The sequence below is a fragment of the Manacus candei genome, unplaced genomic scaffold, assembly GCF_025592945.1.
Source record: "Manacus candei isolate 608988 ecotype Guabito, Panama unplaced genomic scaffold, ASM2559294v1 h1tg000002l, whole genome shotgun sequence".
NCBI classification, from domain to species: Eukaryota; Metazoa; Chordata; class Aves; order Passeriformes; family Pipridae; genus Manacus; species Manacus candei.
In genome coordinates, this window is record NW_026138050.1 from 1,629,354 (window position 1) to 1,647,199 (window position 17,846).

The 17,846-nt window shown below is 56.5% G+C and overlaps 2 protein-coding genes across 4 annotated transcripts; one reads left to right on the top strand and one right to left on the bottom strand.

The window, feature by feature from the left end:
- Window positions 1–30: 30 nt before the first annotated feature.
- On the top strand, window positions 31–10,992 carry CHTF18 (chromosome transmission fidelity factor 18). Of its 3 annotated transcripts, none has more exons than XM_051777853.1 (22): window positions 31–205; window positions 306–458; window positions 592–718; window positions 838–1,012; window positions 1,068–1,187; window positions 1,323–1,375; window positions 1,580–1,715; window positions 2,273–2,485; window positions 2,612–2,709; window positions 3,143–3,266; window positions 3,401–3,534; window positions 4,183–4,276; window positions 4,355–4,453; window positions 4,687–4,817; window positions 5,442–5,604; window positions 5,742–5,966; window positions 6,044–6,193; window positions 6,651–6,781; window positions 8,438–8,576; window positions 9,402–9,512; window positions 10,219–10,276; window positions 10,739–10,969. In XM_051777853.1, the coding sequence occupies exons 1-22, from the start codon at window positions 115–117 to the stop codon at window positions 10,873–10,875; spliced, it is 2,862 nt and encodes a 953-aa protein (XP_051633813.1). In that variant the 5' UTR covers window positions 31–114; the 3' UTR covers window positions 10,876–10,969. The 3 variants fall into 3 exon arrangements, with proteins under 3 accessions (XP_051633813.1, XP_051633832.1, XP_051633823.1); XM_051777872.1 differs by having other exon boundaries at window positions 1,098–1,187; XM_051777863.1 differs by lacking the exon at window positions 10,219–10,276 and having other exon boundaries at window positions 10,739–10,992.
- An 84-nt stretch (window positions 10,993–11,076) lies between these two features.
- GNG13 (G protein subunit gamma 13) lies at window positions 11,077–13,699 on the bottom strand. Its single transcript, XM_051779351.1, has 3 exons — window positions 13,244–13,699; window positions 12,084–12,206; window positions 11,077–11,524 (listed from the first exon to the last, which is right to left on the bottom strand). The coding sequence occupies exons 2-3, from the start codon at window positions 12,179–12,181 to the stop codon at window positions 11,419–11,421; spliced, it is 204 nt and encodes a 67-aa protein (XP_051635311.1). The 5' UTR covers window positions 12,182–12,206; window positions 13,244–13,699; the 3' UTR covers window positions 11,077–11,418.
- Window positions 13,700–17,846: the final 4,147 nt, after the last annotated feature.

A 17,846-nucleotide genomic window follows, 5' to 3' on the forward strand; every position in this document is an offset into this window, starting at 1 on the left:
GGGCCGAGCGTCGCGCCCAATCAGCGGCGCGGACGCCCCCCAACCGGCGCGGCCGTGGCCAATGAGCGGCAGCGGCGCGGGGCGGTGCGAGGCGGGGCGGGGCGTGCGCGGGCCATGGCGGGCACCGAGAGCGCCGAGGGCGCTGCCGACGATGAGTTCTACGAGCGCTTCGCCGACGAGCTGGAGGTGCTGGCAGAGCTCGGAGGTGGGCGCTGCTGCCGGGCCGGGACCGCCACCGGGGGGCCGGGGGCTGGGAGGGCAGGGCCGCCCGTGGCCGCTCACCGGAACTCTGACCCCTATTGCAGATGACCCATCCCCGCCCGCCGGCCCCAAAGTCTCGCAGTTCCGGGGCAGGAAACAGCCGCCGGAGGAGCCCGACCCCGCCGGGGACTCCCGCTCCAGGAAGAGGGAGCGAGGCTGTGCCCCCGGCGGGTCCCCTGCGCCGGCCGGACCCCGCAGTAGGTTTGGCTCGGTCCCCGGCGCTGCCGGGCCCTGTCCCCCCTCCCGAGCGGTGCCAGGCGCGGAGCACCCCCGGTACCGCCCTCCCTCTGTCATGGTGCTCCTCTTCCCCCTCCCCGGCGTCTCTCCCAGCCCCGAAGCCGAAGCGGCAGCGCCTGGAGGCTGTGAAGAAGCTCGATTTTGGTGCAGATGATGAGTTGGCTCCTGATGTCTCCTGGGATGGGGGCTCAGAGGCACCTCTTGCTCCCCAGAATACCAGGTTGGCCACCTTGAAAGCCATTTTTAGCAGGGACGAGGGAAAGGCCCCTTGGCCCCCACCTTCAGGGGGTTCAAGGGCCCTTTTCCTCACCCCTGCTAAAGGAATTTGGTGTTTTCCAGCTCGAACCAGCTGGAGATGAGCGGCATGATCCCCCTGCAGATCACACCACCCTCTGAAAAGAAGCGGGTCCTCAAGAGACCCCCCATCCTGGAGGATTATATCAATGTGACCTCCACCCAGGGCACCAGGGTCTTCCTGGTGCTGAGGGATGATCCCTGCAGGACAGGGGTGGAGGTGAGGAGGGCTCTCGAGGTTGGGTTTGCTCCTCTGTGTTCTCCAGCTGGTTCAGGAGGGGGTTGTTTGTGCTGTGTCCCTGCAGCTCCCGGATTCCCTGGGCTGGAATGCACGGAGGCCACTCCACCTGCTGGGGGTGCCTTTCTCCTACCTGAAGGAACAGGTGGACCAAGAGGTACCACATCTCACACTGACCTTCCCATCTTTCCCTGCCATTCCTGATACCACAGGACTGGCTCCCATCCCTGTTCCCCCAGCCATGGGTTACTGGGGTATCCCTGACCCTGCTCTCCCTCTCTCTGTGCTCCAGCGTCTCAGGCATGTTCAGAAGGTATCACAGCAGCTGACAGAGATCATAAACAGGTGAGATGTTGGGATGAAATCCCATCCTATCCCTGCCATGCTGCTTGATGTGCCTCCCAAGACACTCCACGAGGTCCAGATTTTTGGGACCTACAAGCAGAGGAGCCTCTTTGCCCCTGTGCTCAGCATGGGAAATCTGGGTGTAACTCCCAGCCCTTCCCTGACTCCCTGGGTGGTTTGGGGCAAGTTAATTCTTTCTTACAGTTGCCTTGAGAGTGAGCCCAGCACAGAGAGCCTGGAACCTGGTGGGGACACGGATCCTGAGGAGGAATCTGCCTCCCATTGCCTCTGGGTGGACAAGTTCACCCCCCGGCGCTACATGGAGCTGCTCAGTGATGATGTGAGGTGCTGGGAGAAGGGGAGGCCTGGGCTTGGGGGTTATTAGCACCTCTGTAACTCTTCCTTTATGCTGTGGGATCAGGGTGTTGCCTTTGGAAGTGCTGGTCCTTCCTGGGAGCAGTCCTGAGTCCTGGAGAGCTTGGGATGGCAGTGTTTCAGCTGGAGGCTGTGGGCTTTCTAACAAAAGGGATTTTGAAACTTGATCAGAACAAGACAAAAAAGACTGGGAGGACTTCAGCCAGGAATTGTGGGCTAATTTGGGGTTTTTTTTGAATATCAGAAGTTTTGTAGGGAGTTGCAAATGATGGAAGAGGCTGAGAGGTGCTGAGTTGAGCCAGGACAGAGGAGGGACAGCAGGGATGGGGCTGATGTGACTTGTCCTGGGTTCCCCTGTGGGGTGGTGGTTGAGCTGGGAAGGGAAGCACCATTCCCGTGCTGTACCAGGAGGTGCAAGGTGGAACTCTGAGCAGCCTGTCCCATGGAGAAGAGCCTTCCTCTGTCCTTGGCCTGATCCTTCTGAGGTTCCATGGATTTTTCCCACTTCCCCCCCACCTGCAGTACACAAACCGCTGCCTTCTGAAGTGGCTCAAGCTCTGGGACACGGTTGTGTTTGGGAAGGAGAAGGCTGTGAAGAAGGGCAAGCCCAGCACTGCAGCTCATCCCCCGTTCAGCCATCCCAAGGAGCACCCAAATAAGTGGAAAACGAAGGTCCAGCTCACAGAGGAGATTCTGGAGGCTGAGCTGGACCAGCACAAGAGACCCAAATACAAGGTGAGCAGGACAGGGCAGTACTGGGGGGTCCCCTCATCCTGCCAGCAGGGTGAGGAGCAGGGCATTCCCTCCTTGGTGGGAGCTGGAGGAAGCCCTTGCCATGCTGACCTGCCCTCTGTGCCACAGGTAGCCCTGCTCTGTGGCCCTCCTGGCTTGGGAAAGACCACACTGGCCCACGTCATCGCCCGGCACGCGGGGTACAACGCCGTGGAGATGAATGCCAGGTGAGGCCCTGCCAGCCCAGCACTGCTGCAGGTGCTGCCAGGCCAGAGGGGACGCTGGGGGTGACACTGTCCTGGGGGTGACCATGTCCCAGGGGTGACAGTGTCCTGGGGGTGACGCTGGAGGTGATGCTGTCCCAAAAGCGATGGTGTCATGGGGTGATGCTGGAGGTGATGCTGGTCCCAGGGGTGATGCTGGAAGTGATGCTGTCCCAAAAGCGATGGTGTCCCAGGGGTGATGCTGGAGGTGATGCTGTCCCAAAAGCGATGGTGTCCCAGGGGTGATGCTGTCCTGTGGGTGATGCTGTCCCAAAAGTGATGGTGTCCCAGGGGTGATGCTGTCCTGTGGGTGATGCTGGAGAGGATCCCGTGCTGGAGGTGTTCCCATGCCAGAGCCAGCCCCATGCCACAGTAACCTGGCACACCTTCCCTGCAGCGATGACCGCAGCCCCGAGGTGTTCAAGACCCGCATCGAAGCTGCCACCCAGATGAAGTCTGTGCTGGGGGCTGGTGAGAAGCCCAACTGCCTCATCATCGACGAGATCGACGGCGCGCCCGCGGTGAGCCCCGGCCACCTTTGGCATTAACCCCTTCATTGTTCCCCCATTAGCAGCTCACCCCCTGTTCCAGGAGCTGTTTCTTGCCTCTCAATGGTAAGATTTCATCCCTTCTGCCCTTGTTTTTTTTTCCCAAGGCATCTATCAACGTGCTGCTGAACATCATCCACCGTAAGGACGTGCAGGGAGAGGGGGAGGCCGGCGCGGGCCGGAGGCAGCAGCGTGAGGGTGGGTTGTTGCTCAGGCCCATCATCTGCATCTGCAACGACCAGTGAGTGTCACCTGTGGGTCTGGGGGGATGGAGAGCTGAGACTGTGCCCTGAGTGAGGAGGTGGTGGCTGTTGGTGTCTCCCTTTGAGTGGAGCACCTCAAATCCTGGGGGCAGTTTTGGGCTCCTCATGACAAGAAAGACTTTGAGGGGCTGGAGCGTGTCCAGGAAAGAGAATGGAGCTGGGGAAGGTTCTGGAGCACCAGGAGTGGCTGAGGGAGCTGGGGGGGCTTAGCCTGGAGAAAAGGAGGCTCAGGAGGGGCCTTCTGGCTCTGCAACTCCCTGACAGGAGGGGAGAGCTGGGGGGGTCAGGCTCTGTTCCCAGGGAAGAAGGGACAGGACAAAAGGAAACAATCTCAAACTGTGCCAGGGGAGGTTTAGGTTGGATATGAGGGAGAATTCCTTCACAGAAAAGACTGTCCAGCCCTGGCACAGCTGCCCAGGGCAGGGGTGGAGTCCCCAACCCTGGAGAGATTTAAAAGCCCTGTGGATGTGGCACCTGGGGACGTGGGTTAGTGGTGGCCTTGGCGGTGCTGGGGAATGGTGGGACTGGATGGTCTTAGAGGGCTTTTCCAGCCTGAATGATTCCATGACTAGTAGGTGTCCTCCTTGCCCTGCCGTGGCCACTCAGAGCCCTGTGCCCCTCCCCAGGTACGTGCCCGCGCTGCGCCCGCTCCGGCAGCAATCCTTCCTGCTCCACTTCCCCCGCACGGCTCCGTCCCGGCTCGCCCAGCGGCTCAGCGAGGTGTGGCACAGCTGAGGGCCCCCCTGATCCCCTGGCTGGCCATCCCTCCCTGCTGACCCCCCTGTCCTGCTCCCACAGATCGCCCTCCAGCAGGGAATGCGGGCGGACACGGGGGCACTGCTGGCCCTGTGTGAGAAGACAGAGAACGACATCCGCTCCTGCATCAACACCCTGCAGGTACCGGGGTCGTGGGGGGCCTGGGGGACACAGACAGCTCTGGACTCAGATGGGGATGGAGGGGAAAGAACTCTGTCCTAGGCAGATCCCTAAAATATCCACCCTGTCCCCTGTGCTATTTTAACCCTGCACATGGAGGAGGAAGGAGACACCACTGTGTCCAGGATCCCCAGAGTTGTGGGGATCCCCCCTCCCTCTGTGCCCGTCCCCCCAGCCCCTCACTCCCATTGCAGTTCCTGCACGGCCGAGGGCAGAAGGAGCTGAACATGCAGATGGTGCAGACGATGAAGATTGGCCTGAAGGACCAAAACAAGGGGCTCTTCTCCATCTGGCAGGAGATCTTCCAGCTCCCGAGGATGCAGAGGTAAAAGGAGGGATTTGTTAGGTCTGGCTGGGTGCTTGGGGTGTGCTGCTTCCTGGTTATTTTGGTTGCCCAGAGAAACTGTGGCTGCTCCAGGCTTGGAAGTGTTCAAAGCCAGGTTGGATGGGGCTTGGAGCAACATTCTGTGTTTTTTGTGATTTCGTGATCTCCTTGCAAGACGTGGGATGGAGAAACCTGAAAGGTCCTGGAGCTGCTTCTTCAGCAGATTTGTATCAGTCATAGAATCCTGGAATGGTTTGGGTTGGAAGGGACCTTAAAGATCATCTGGTTCCACCCCGTGCCATGGGCAGGGACACCTTCCACTATCCCAAGTTGCTCCAAGGCTGGTCCAACCTGGCCTTGGATACTTCCAGGGATGAGGCAGCCATAACTTCTCTGGGCAACCTGTGCCAGGGCCTCACCACCCTTCCAGGGAAGAATTTCTTCCTAATACCCAAACCAAACCCACACTCTGTCAGTTTAAAGCCATTCTGGATGCTTTTTGTCCATTCTGTTTAGCTGCCAATATTTTGGCATTGGCATTGCAGTTTACAAAGATCCAAATATTCCTTGCTGATCCCTTCAGCACTGGGGGACCCTCAGCTCTTCCCTTTGGGCTCCCCCCAGGCACAGGATAGGAATGGACCCCTCTTTGCCAGCCCAGCTCCTGGTGGGTGACAAGGACCTGTCACACTTTGGGGGTTCCTCTGGCTTCAGTTCCTCCTCCCAGCGCTTCCACCACATCCTGCACCTCGCCGTCTCCTCAGGGGAGCAGGAGAAGCTTGCCCAGGTAAGAGCAGCCAGGGGGAGAGCCAGGCCCCTTCCTGTGTTGTGCTGGAGCTCAGTGAGAAGCTCAGAATGCCAGTGACTTGCTCTGGCGGGACCATCCACTGACCTCCAGCCCTGTAATCCCACATCCCCTTCCAGGGCCTGCACGAGAATTTCCTGTCCATGAGGGTGCGGGACTCCAGCCTGGGCTCGGTGTGCCTGGCCCTGGAGTGGCTCTGCTTCTCCGACCTGCTGGGCCGGGCCGTGCTGCACGGGCAGAGCTTCCACCTGCTGCGCTACCTGCCCTTCCTGCCCGTGGCCTTCCACCTGCTCTTCGCGGGCTCCGCCATCCCCCGCCTGGCCTACCCCAGCAGCCAGCACGAGGCAAGGCCCGGGGGGCACGGGGGCAGCCCTGTGCCCCCTGGGACACGGTGGCTGAGCTGTCCCTGCCCTGTCCCCAGGCCCTGGCCAAGCTGACCCACATGCAGAACCTGGTGGTGTCCATGGTGTCGGGGATCGCGCCCGGCGCCCGGAGCCGCGCGGGGCCGCGGGTGCTGGTGTTGGAGGTGCTGTGCCTGCTGCTGGACATCATCGCCCCCAAACTGCGGCCTGTGAGTGCCCCTGACCCCTCCTCGCTGCCTGGGCGATGTGTCTCTCTGCAAACCTCACCCTGAGCACTGGGGGACAGACATCTCCTGGGCTGCATCGCCCAGGCTGAGCTATCCCGAATTTCTGTCCCAGATTTGGGACAGATGTTGCAGGTGATGCAGAAGTTGGAGGGAAGCTGAGCACGTGATTCTGAGATACTTGACTGTGTGGAGGGGTCTTGGACCCCACCTGGGGTGGGCTTGACTGAGCAGGGCTTTGGGGAGCTGTCCCAGTCCCCTTCCAGCACCTGGGTCACTGCACCCTGCTCTGGGAAGGATGTGTGTCCCTAGGAGGGAACTAAACCTGTCTGAACACCCTGGGTATTGACTGTCCCTCCTCACACAGACAAACCCTGTGCTTCGGGCTGTTTGTGTGTTCAGAAGTGACTGTGGGTCAGTGATGCTCTGCCCTCCCTGCCAGGTGAACACTCAGCTCTACAGCCAGAAGGAGAAGCAGCAGCTGGCAGAGCTGATCAGCACCATGCTGGCCTACAACCTCACCTACCACCAGGAGCGCCTGCCCGAGGGCCAGTACGTCTACAAGCTGGATCCGTGAGTGCTGAGGGGAAGGGAAGGGTGGGGCTCAAAACCCTTCCCTGGGAGGGTGGGGAGGCCCTGACACAGGTTACCCAGAGAAGCTGTGGCTGCCCCATCCCTGGGAGTGTCCAAGGCCAGGTTGGACAGGGCTTGGAGCAACCTGGGCTGGTGGAAGGTGTCCCTGCCCATGGCACGGGGTAGCACTGGATGGGCTTTAAGGTCCCTTCCAACCCAAACCATTCCAGGATTCCATGATGATTCTGGGATAATAAGAGCAGAGAGCTCAGGAAGGAGGTGGAACTCCTGGCTTTGCTCCATCCCCAGCATGGTCCAGCTGCCCCACCACTCCCTTGGGCTGAGGCTGGAGCAGAGCTGGTTTAGATTTAATGGGATTAAAGGAAAGGAAGCAGCTGCCTTTGGCTCTCACTGGAGCTGGCAGAGGGACTGAAGCCACCAGAGGACAGAGCTGGTCCACCTGAGCTCATCACAGAGAGGAGGTCACTACCACCATGGTTCATTTATAAATTACCAGCTTGGCCACTGCCTGACCTGGCTGTGGCTCTGCTCTGAGCACACACAGAGCCAGAAACTCTGGGGAGCCTTTGGAGAGGCAGCACAGACCCGGCCCCAGTGAGGCCCAACATTAATGCCTTCCTGGGCAGAGTTAATTACAGTAATGAGCCTCTGTTAATCAAGCAGCTCTATTGAATTACAGTGAACTGCTTTAGTATTGTTTCTTCCTCATGGAAAGGCTGGTGGGGGCCGTAGGGATCCATCCTCTGCTTTCCCCACCGTGCAACTCCCACATGGCCATGGGGAGACCGTGGGACATTGGGAGCCACTTTTTGGCTTTACTTGGGTTTACTTTGCTTGTTTTGTGAGTTCTGAGCCTGTTTCCTGGCTGTGCACAGAATCAAAATTGGCAAAGACCTTCAAGATCATCAAATCCAACCATAAAATGACGGGGACTATGGGGGTGTCACATCCCAGTGGCATCTGGAAATTGCATCCCAGCATCTCTCTGGCAAACAAAGCTGTTGTCGACAGCAAAACCTGTGTTTTCTCTTTATAACTTCTTAAAACATTGATTTGACAGCTAATTTCTAAATGACTGCAGAGCCAGCTGACAGGAGACTTTGCTCCCTTTATTTTAAGGGCGAGAATGTTGAATAAATATAAAATATTTAGAGCTGGCAGAGGGACTGGCCCAGCTATACTGAAACAGGCCTAACTCCAGAGCTGGTGCCCCAGCCCTGTTGAGGACCCAAGTGCTCTGATGCTCCAGAGTTACTGTTCCTGGCTGTGTTTCCATTACCCACCTCCCCACGGTTTTTTTGGGGCGATGGGAGGGTCGCGGTGCCCCTCGTGCCCGGGCTGTGCTGTGCCCGTGGTGTTTTCAGGGCAGTCTGTTCAGCACAGCCCCGCTGCCATTTCCTCTTGTTGCCTTAAAACCGAGATTAAAACCCCCTCATCCCTCCTGCATTCCCACTCAGCCCCCTGGCTCCACCCAGGGGAGGGCAGCGCTGGGGAAACTGAGGCAGGATCGCACTCGGAGGTGGACGGGGCAGTGCCAAGGGGGTGACTGGGCTCCCTCTGCCCTGCCAGGTTGCATAATGCAGGTTATTTTTAGTATTGATTTGTGCTCCCTGCTCCCCCCTGTCCATGCTGCAGGAATGTGGAGGACGTGTGTCGCTTCCCGGAGCTGCCGGCCCGGAGGCAGCTCAGCTACCAGGCCAAGCAGCTCATTGCCAGGGAGATCGAGCTGGAGAAGATGAGGAGGACGGAGGCTGTGCTGCAGGCACGGAACCCGGTAGGGAGGGGGGACCTCTGGGGGGCGGCAGGGCTGTGGATGTGGATAAAATCCTTAGGGATGGCGTGGGGACGTGGGTTTTCCAAAGCAGCCGGTGGCTTTCGCTCTGCAAATGGAAATCCGGGATTAACCCCCCCTCGCAGCTCCTGGCCTGCACATCTGCCTCTGGGCAGCACAGCTGTGCTGGGGGGCTGAGCCCCAGTCTCTGCAGGAGTTCTGGAAGGAAATGCTCACTGTGAACCCTCCAGCTCTCTGAGGAGGGTCGTGAGGAGGTGGGAATTTTAGGAGGGATTTTGGGTCCGTTTGGCTGCGGTTTGTAGGTGTCTGCTCTTCCCTGCCTGCACCTTTCCTTCCCACTTCACTTCCAAAGGTCCCAAAGGCCCCAGGAGGAGCAGAGTTAACTCTGCCCACTGCCAAAACCCTCCTGGAGGCAGGAGAAGGTGGAAAAGGCTGAGAAACATCTCGGATGTAGCTGTTGCCTGCCCCGGTGCCGTGGGGATAATTAATCCCTGAGAGCCCCTTGCTGTAGGAGCAGAGCTCCCGGGGGATGTGTGGGGCAAAGAGATGCTGCAAAAACATCTCTGAAGGCTCCTTGTTTACTGTGAAGTCCCAGGGAAAGGGACCCCAGCTGGGGCTGATCCCATGAGCTGCTGCAAGGCAGAAAATGGTGGAAAAATCCTGTCCAAGCCCTCGGGATGTTGCAACCCGGCAGCAAATAGAGGGGGTGGCTGGGACGGGTGACAACTGGATGGCAGGTGCTTCATACCCAAACTTTAGGCTCAGACACTGCGAGGGGTCCCTTGTTGAGGTCTCTCCTCCCCACAGGATCCCAGGAATGGCCTCAGTGAGGAGCGAGGGGACACGAGGCCGTCGGGGACCCCCAACCACCGGCAGCGCCTGGAGCACATCGTGCAGAGGGCAGTGGTGGAGGACAAGGTGAGGGGCTGCAGGTCCTGCCCCAGTTCCCAGCAGCACTTCCCTGGGCTGCCAAACACTCACTGGCTCCACTGGAATCTAATTTTTTTAGCCCAGTTTCTTTTAATAGCCCAGTTGAGCACCGTGTGTCCCACAGAGGCATCGCTGGGATTGCAGCTTTGGGACCAAGTGGGTCTGGGTGACATTATGGACCTTCACCCCATGAAGCTTTCGGGGCTGGGGGAGGAAAGAGATCTGGGTATTTGGGTTGAAATAGCTGAATTTGGGCTCTGTGGAAGCTGCAGGGTGGGAGGGCTGCTCGGGAGCTGTGGAGAGGTGCATCCATCCACTGATCCCACTCTGGGCATCCCAACAGTGGCCAAGGGGAGCAGAGGGTGACAGGTTTAAGGGGAGCAGAGGTGGTTCCCTGCCACTGCCCCTCTCTAGGGCTCAGCTTCCAGCCCTTGGCTGGCTGTAAAACCTGACTTTAGCACCCTGAAATTTTGCCTTTCCCCCCCACCCCGGATTTGAATCTGTTTGCATCCCCCCGAGCCTGCTGGCCCTTCCCTCGGGATTTGCATGTGGCTCCTGCTCTCCCTGGAACCGCCCTGGGGTGACTGAGCCTTGCCCAGACAGGAACTTCCCTTCTTTTTGGTCATCTCCAAAGGGGAGCTGGAAGTGCAGGTGCTGCACAGCCACCTCACCTCCTGCTCTTTGCCTTTCACAGCCCGAGGTGGATTTTTTCGGGCGGCCGCTCCAGCGCAAACAGGCGGCCCCAGCCCCGGGTGGGTGACAGGGATGGGGTGCTGTGGGTGGCCCCAGCCCTGGGAGGGTGACAAAGGGGATGGGGGTGGCACAGGTGGGTGGCAGAGGGATGGGGTGACCATGGGTGCTGCTGGAGGGGGTCCCTTCATTCCCAATGCCCACCCCAAAAAGGGGCTGTGTCCCTCAGCACCATCCCCGGGGACATCAGTGGGGTGGGGAGGGGGAGTTGGGTGAACAGACCCCACAACAACGGGCAGGGGGGGTTCCTGTGGGCAAGTCCATGGGTTCTGGCACCATCCAAATGGAATTCTGGGTGCTGAAGGGTTTGCAGGATCCAGAACATGGGAGCATCAGCTCTGCCCTTCCCAACCCCCCCATTCCTGGCAGCAGCTCCCTGATTGCCCCCTCTCCCTCCAGCCTGGGCACGGGTTGTGACTTTAAGGTTTTCTGCAAGTTTTTGAGGTGGATTTTCCCCCCTGCAGCCCCCCAGGCCTCCAAGGAGGAGTCCCTGGAGAAGCAGATGGGAAAGGCCGTGGGGAAGAGCGACGTGTGGTTCCGCTTCAACGAGGGGGTTTCCAACGCTGTCAGGAGGAACATCTACATCAGGGACCTGCTCTAGCTGGAGCCAGGAAATCAGGGCTAGAACTCAAGGGATCAGCTGGACTTTGGCTCTCTAACCCCTGTGTCCATGATCTTCGTTTAGTTTTTTTTTTTATCACTGACTTATTTTGTTTAAAAAAAATAAGGAAATAAAATGTATCTAAAAAAATGAATAATGAAGTATTTTTCTGTTTATTAATAAACCTTTAGTTGCCATATTATGCCTGTTTTGCTGCAAAATGAGATATCCTACAGTGTACAAAAGTATTTAAAATCACTGAAAATGAGGGTTTCCTTATAAAAATTTTCTTTACAAGTTGCAAAATGTTCCTGTTTGATGGCAGAGCTGGGTGAGGTCTGAGATGAAGCTGCAGCAAAACCCCAGAGAAACCTTTGCTGCTCCTGCCCCCCCACTCTGCCCCCCGTGTTCCCCCCAAATATAAAACCACTTCTACTACTAAAAAAAAGGAGACAGGTGAGGGCAGGATTTTGTTCAGGTTCTCATATTGGAACTAACTAATAAAAAAAGTACATTCAGCAGGGGCAGCACAGGGGGGACCCCTCAGAGGATGATGCATTTGCCTTTCTCCACCCAGGGGTTGTTTTTCATCAGCTCCGGGTTCAAGAAGGGATCCTCGGGAATGCCGTCCTCGATCCACTTCACAAACCTGTGGAGAGGGACAGGAGGGGTGGGCACAGCCCCTGCTCAGAGGTTTAAGGGGTGTAGGGCAGGGCTGAGTGGCAGTGTCCGGGGTAAATCCTGCTCCGGTGGCAGCAATCCTGGGATCCCTGATCCATTGGGAATGGTGCTGGGGGAGCAGAGAGGGGGCAAACCAGGAGGGAAAATTCCCTCCCATGGTTTGGTTTTACAGGTTGAAGTCATTTGGAAAGAGGGGATCTGCACATTGAGGGGCTCCCGAGGTGCCAGGGGGTCCCGTGGCTGCTGCCACATCCCAACCGGAGCTCGGGCAGCTGGAAAGGGGTTGGCACGGGGGGGGGAGGGTTGTGGAGAGGAACAGAGAGAGGGGCTTTGGGGACACTGGTGGGTTTCTGCTGCTGGGGCTTGCAGGGTTTGAAGAGCCAGAAAGGAGAAAATCTCATTTGGGGACCCCCCCAGGGGATTTGAAGGGGGAAGTTTGGGGTGGAGAAGAGCCGGACTCTGCTCCCGAGGGCACAGGGATGGGAAGGAGGACGGGATGGAGGGGGGGGAGGTGGGCACCCACTCACTCAGGTATTGTCTTGGAGGACATCTCCCTCTTGTAGGCCAGCTGGTACTTGAGGCTTTCCACCTCCTTCTTCCACTGTGGGAGGTCCCACTCGTCCATGGCGGGGTCCGGGAGCCCTGTGGGGCTGGGAATGGGCACAGTGGGGCCGTGTCCTGCCCCAACCCCCCTGCTCTGCACCCCCAAAGAGGGGTCCCCCAGGATGGGGATAGATGTCACCACGCTCCTGGGGGAGGTTTCCAACCCCACCGGTGGCTCCAGGAGATTTTGGGGTTGTTCTGGCGAGGCAGAGGCTGCTCTTACCTGTGGGTGTGAGGCTGGCACGGGGCAGGTGCCCAGTGCCCCCCTCTCTTGTAGCCCAGGGGCACATGCAAAACCCAGGGAACCAGTCAGATTTGACTGAAATTTGGATGGTGGCATCACTCTGGGTGGGGACTGTCAAACAGCCCCCGGAGGCTGTCTGGGGAGAGGAGGGGGGGATGTTTGTCCTTTTCCTGCCTGGTCACAGAGCCCAGCGGGCCAGGAGGGATTTTGGGTGCAAACAGCCCTGGAAATGGCTCACAGGGATGGGGAGCACTGATTTGGGGAGCGAGGCAAACCCCCCTGACCCCCGTTTCCCCCAGCAGTGGGCCTGGGGGGGGGACGTGTGTGGTGGGGACACTGAGGCACAGCAGCCGATGGGGCACAGGCAGCAGGACAGGCAGGTGAGACCCTCTGCGAGCAGCCGTGTCCCTGTGCCACCCCAAAAATCGGTGGCACAAGGGGACCCTCCCCTGCCCGTGGCCCCAGACCCTCCGGACCCATCCGACCCTTGGGTGATGATGCCCAAGGATGCCCACACGCCCCGTCCCACACCCCTGGACAGGCTGCAGCCCTCAGAAGAAGGTCAGGGAAGGGCTGGGGGTGCTGGAGGGGGATGAAATCCACCCCCCCGCGGCACAGCTCAATGCCAGCCCTGCTCCAGCACAGCCTGGCAGCCGCCCGGACTGCCCCAGCTCTGCTTCTCCGCAGAGCATCCCCTGAAAAACAGCCGGGAGAGGGATGAGCCCCACGCTCCGGCCTCCCCGGGCTCTGATCCCTGGAGGCAGATGGGGACCAGCATCCCCAGCCCTGCTCCAGCCGTTCCGGCAGCATCCCAGCGCCAGGAGCGAGCCCTGCACCTACCTGTGCCGGGGAAGGAGTCAGCGGGATGGCAGCGGGGCCGCGTCCGTCGCCGCGGGCTCGGGAAGCCGCCCTGGCCTTGCCCGTGTCCCTCCCGAGAGCGGTTCCCTGGATGCTGGCGAGTCCAAATCCTCTGTGTAATCTATTAATGCACGGCTGGTCCAGCTGCCTCCGCCACGGCAGGAGCCGGATAATGGGAGCGTCCTCCCCCCGCTGCTCCCGGGGGATTTGGCTCCGCGGAACGTGAGCGCCCGGGGTGGAAGCGCAGCCCTGGTACCCGGCGGCCGAGCTGCCAAATTGGGGTTATCCCTGCCCTCCCCCAGCCCTGAGGGACAGAAGGGCCCCCAGGAGGGAGGGGATGTGTGGTGGGACACAGCGGAACCCCAGGGAGGCCCTGCATCCCTCCCTGTTTCCCTGCCTGCATCCCTTCCTTTCCCTGCCTGCATCCCCAGCAGCATCCCTGCCAAAGCCGGCCCTCCGAGGCTTTCCCGCTCTGCTGCCTCTGGATGTTGTGGTTCTTCCCGCTTTCCTAGTGCTGGAGGGGCAGGAGAGGCTGGGGGGCACCTGGGGAGGGGGTGGGTAAAACAAGGGGAACTATAGAAGAGGGGTAAATGGCCCAAGTGAGCAGCTGGGACTGAACATATGGAGGGTGAAAGGGCGGGGGCAGCACAAGGGGAAAAGGGCAACGTTCAAAAAATATCGATGTGGGATTTATAGGGAGGGACAAAACCCTGGAACAGTTGGGAACCGATTAAAAACAAGATAATTGATGTGAAACCACAAAGAAGTGACACCACCACTCTACCACCCCCCCTTCATTAAACAACATATTAAAACTAAACTTAAGGTAAACTTTGTTGCTTAAAAAAAAAAAAACACAACAAAACAAAACAAGGTTTCCACAAAGCAAAATTGTCCAAATACAGCCCCTAAAGCTCCTCTTTCCTGGACCTGTGGCCTTATAGGAGTTTGTCCCTTCTGCAACATACACACACACACACATATATATATGTATATGAAATAATAGAATTATGGGTTGAGTTGGAAGGGACCTTAAATGCCATCTCATTCCATGATATGATATATTGTATTATATTGTATTGTATTATATTATATTATTATTATATGTGCATATACATAAAGTCAAGAGAGTATATATATATATGAAAATACATACATACACACACAAATACATATATATAAAATATGCATGGCAGTGGAAAATATATATTTCTATTCTATGCATTTGTGTATGCAGATATGATCAAATTTATACCATATATCAGATTTATTATTTCTTATATGTGTTATAGACAATATATAATGCACAGAAATACATGTATTCACACATATATACATGCTTACATTTGTGTTCATTTATATATAAAAACACATATAAAATGATGTTATATATTATATCATAGAATCATGGAATGGGTTGGGTTGGAAGGGACTTTAAAGATGATCTAATTCCATCATATATTATATTATATTATATTGCTTTATATTATTTATTATATTTGCATTATATATAAAATAATATATATTTCAGTAAGTATCTATAACTATATATATAAACATATAAATATATATTTATATATTTTTATATATTTATATATAAAATATTTATATTTTATATTTTAATAATATTAAATAATATAATTTAATAATATATAATTAATATATAATATAATTTAATAATATAATATTTATATTTATATATATTTATATATATATATAAATATATAAAATATATATAAAGGCTGACTGAAAGAGGCATCTTCTCTATATAGGCCAGATATAGGAAATACATATATATTAAAAATAGTTTAAAAACATATATATATATATATATATATATATATATATATATATATATAAATATGTTTGATTTCTCAGCCCAGTGTGCAGGGGCCAGGAGGAGGATGGTGCTGATCCAGCCTCCCTTCCATCCTCATCCCTCCCGGATAATCGATGGAAGAGCCTCCCTGCAGCCTCCTGGAGCCACCAGCGCTCCGGGAGAGGAGGCAGGAGCTGGGGCTGGGCCAGGATCGATGGAGCTGTTCGGGGCCAAACCCGGAGCTTTGCTCTGCTGGAAACAACCCCCCAACTCCGCGGGGCTCCCGTGGGGGTCCCCGGGCCCCCCGTGGCCATGCGGGAGGTCAGTGATCCCGGCCCGGAGTCGGGATTATCCGCCCTTGACATCAGCCCTAAATCTCCTGCGCTGCCTCCCCAGCGCCGGGAAAGGCTCGGCTTTGATGGCAAAACAACACGGGCGGTGGGTTATTGGATTGCCCTGGATTTGCCGCGATCTGATGGCACTGGGGGGGAATTCAGGAGCCCCCAGAGACCCTAAAACGAGCCCGGGGGGTTCAGGTCCGTCCCTCCTGCCGGAGCTCGGCCCGGGAGTGGCTCCAGGGCCAGGATTTGTCTGGGCAGGCGGGACCAGGAGCACGGGTGCCCAAATTTGGGGGGTCGGGGTGGCCCCAAGCCTGGTGGATGGTGGGGGGCAGCCCCTGGCACAGCAGATTGCAGGGCCTGCACTCCCCACCCCCCCGGGCTGGGTAGATTAAAGAATTATGAACTCCTGAAGTTTTGCAATATTAATGATCGGGGCCATCTGTTAATCTGGCAGCAGCAGCAACGAGCTGGGCTTTGACTCTGCGTAGTGCTGTTATTAAAACAGAGTATTTTTGGCTGGGTGGGCAGCTGGAGACTTCTGTGCATGGCAGGGGCTCCCAACCTGCTCCCCACTGCTGCCCACACCTGACTGAGTCCAAGGACAGGGACAGAGGAGCATCCTGGGCACAGAACCTGCCCATCTTTGAGTGCAGCATCACAAATGCTGGGGGGAGTTTTGGCCTTCCCATGATAGGAAGGACTCTGAGGGGCTGGAGGGAAAGGACTAGAGGTGGGGAAGGGGCTGGAACACCAGGAATCACAGAATATGCTGAGTTGGAAAGGACCCACAGGGATCATTGAGTCCAAGCATAGCCCTGCCCAGGACACCCCAGGAGTCACACCCTGTGCCTCAGGGAGCAGCTGAGGGAGCTGGGGGGGCTCAGCCTGGAGAAAAGAAGGCTCAGGGGGGACCTTCTCACTCTAGAATTCCCTGGAAAGAGGGTGGAGCCAGGGGGTGGTCAGGCTCTGCTCTCAGGGAACAAGAGAGAGGAAACGGCCTCAGGCTGTGCCAGGGGAGGGGCAGGTTGGACACCAGGAGGAATTTCTCCCTGGAAAGGGTGGTCAGGCACTGGAAGGGGCTGCCCAGGGAGGTTTGGAGTCCCCATCCCTGGAGGTGTCCCAGGAAGGCCTGGCCATGGCACTCAGTGCTCTGGGCTGGGGGACAAGGTGGGGATGGGGCACAGGGGGGACTGGGTGACCTTGGAGGGCTTTCCCTCTGACAGCTCCCCCCACCCTGAAGAGCCCCCCTGGGAGCTGGAGGGGGTCTGCCCTCAGTCCCAGCTGCTAATTAGGGCTCTTTGGGGGGTGTTTTCCATACCTCAGCTCTCCAGGGCACACTCCAAAGGGATCCACTCAGTCAGCAGGTCCTTGAGTGTCCTTGGCAGGAACGGTCCGAGCACAGGAGCAGAGGAGGGTGGGAAGTGCAGCTGAGGCAGAGTTGGGTGGGGGCAAATCCTCCCCCTGACACTTCATTGTACAGATCCCACCTCGGGGAAGGGGTAAAGTTGCCCTCCCCCCCTTTTCTGCTCAGCTCCCAAAGGATCTCAGCCTCCTTGCCCAGGATTCCACTGCTGGGATGTGCATCCCATTCCTCCCTGAGCAGGGCTGGGAAGGACACAGGGGTGTAGCAGCAGCTCCAGAACTTGTTGCTCCTGAAATACAGCGAGGGGATTTATACAGAGCACACTGAGAGCAATCCAAGCAATATTAAGCAATTTAAAAATGTCCTTCAGACCCTGTTTGTGCTCCAAGGGCTGCACAGACCCAGCACAGGAACTGCTGCCCCCCAGCCGAGGCAGGTACATTCCTCCCTGGACTAGGGGATGGCATTCCCACATTCCCACTCCAGACTTGAAGAATATGAGATAAATTCCTTATTTTCAGCTGAAGTTTCCTTTTTGCTACAGGCCCTTCCTTGCAGCTCTTGCACTTAGAGCTTGGCAGCCTCAGCTGAGCTAAAGCAGCAGAGCTGTGTTTGCTGAAAAACAGCATTTGGAGGAAGCAGCTCCAGGTGCCCATTTCCTTCTCCAGTTTTTGGAGACTTTTTGGAGACACTTTTCCATTTTTAATGAGCTGCTTCATATCTCAGTTATACCTGGAGTTTTACCTTTGGTTTTTCCACTGTGATGGCAATTCCTGCCCCCAGTGAAGTGCAGAGCTCCACACAAAGTCCTTTTTCTCATCCATAAAAGATTAAATCATTATGTATGGGATCTATAGGGCTGCTATAGGTCATTAAAATTCAGAAGGGGATAAATAATGAATAGAAGTGCTGTTTACTTACAGTAAAGGAGCAGTTCCCAGCCTTTCCCTGCCATGGGAAATCCAGGTTTGAAGGGGGAAAAAAGCACCTGCCCCCTCACCTGATCCCTCTCCCTGGGCTTGGAATGGGGTGATACAGAGGAATATGGACTCCCATCCCAGT